The sequence below is a fragment of the Sinocyclocheilus grahami genome, unplaced genomic scaffold, assembly GCF_001515645.1.
Source record: "Sinocyclocheilus grahami isolate Dianchi unplaced genomic scaffold, SAMN03320097.WGS_v1.1 scaffold2803.1, whole genome shotgun sequence".
NCBI lineage: Eukaryota > Metazoa > Chordata > Actinopteri > Cypriniformes > Cyprinidae > Sinocyclocheilus > Sinocyclocheilus grahami.
Window position 1 is genome coordinate 2,529 of NW_015507979.1, and position 1,068 is coordinate 3,596.

Below are 1,068 nucleotides of genomic sequence, written 5' to 3' on the forward strand. Positions count from 1 at the left end.
CATCACATTGCCCTTCATCAGCTGTTTGAAAGCCACTTCAGCAAGTTTCACAATCACTTCTCTGTTGGACTGCAGGAGTTTCTCTGGATCTCTCTCTTCATACTTCTGCTTCCTCATGTTGATCTGAATCAGCAGGAAGTGGATGTACATTTCAGTCAGAGTTTGAGGGATTTCTGCACTCAGATCTTCTTCCAGGAGCTTCTGAAGCACAGTGGATGAGATCCAGCAGAAGACGGGGATATGGCACATGATGTGGAGGCTTCTTGCTCTTCTGATGTGTGAGATGATTCTGCTGGCTTGATGCTGGTCACTGATTCTCTTCCTGAAATATTCCTCCTTCTGAGGCTCATTGAATCCCTGAATTTCTGTCAGACGGTTGATGTATTTGGAGGGGATCTGATTGGCTGCTGCTGGTCTGGAGGTGATCCAGATGAGAGCAGAGGGAAGCAGCTCTCCTTTCATGAGCTTTGACATCAACACAGCCACTGATGAAGTCTCAGTCACATCACACACTTTCTGAGCGTCTGAAAACATCAGTGTGATTCTGCTTTCATCCAGACCATCAAAGATGAACACAACTTTACACTCCTCATAAATCTGTGAGTCCAGATCTTGAAGTTCAGGATGAAAGTCCAGCAGAAGTCTGTGAAGACTGTACTGATGATCTCGGATCAAGTTCAGCTCTCGAAATGGAAGCACAAACATGAAATCTACATCCTGATGGGCTTTTCCCTCGGCCCAGTCCAGAATGAACTTCTGAACAGAGACGGTTTTTCCGATTCCAGCGATGCCTTTAGTAAGAACAGTCTTGATCTGCTCTTTCTCCTCAGATCCTGCTTCAGCTGAGGCTTTAAAGATGTCATTGCAGTGGATTGGAGTGTCTTGTGAGTGTTGTGTTCTAGTTGTGTTCTCCATCTGTAAAACCTCATGTTCTTCATTCACTCCTTCTCTCTCTCCCTCTATGATGTAGAGCTGTGTGTAGATCCTGTTCAGGAGGGTGTCATTCTTTTGGAGTTTGTTTCCCTCAAATAATCTCTCATACTTGTTCTTCATGCTGGTTTTGAGCTG

At 45.0% G+C, this 1,068-nt stretch overlaps 1 protein-coding gene across 1 annotated transcript in view; it reads right to left on the reverse strand.

Moving 5' to 3' along the window:
- LOC107575670 (protein NLRC3-like) overlaps positions 1-1,057 on the reverse strand; it is a gene marked incomplete at its 3' end in the record, with an annotated part of 2,100 nt that extends 1,043 nt beyond the window's left edge. Inside the window, exon 1 of the mRNA XM_016262029.1 lies at positions 7-1,057. Coding sequence (XP_016117515.1) covers positions 7-1,053 — 1,047 coding nt within the window. The remainder of the gene's footprint in view (positions 1-6) is intronic.
- Positions 1,058-1,068: the final 11 nt, after the last annotated feature.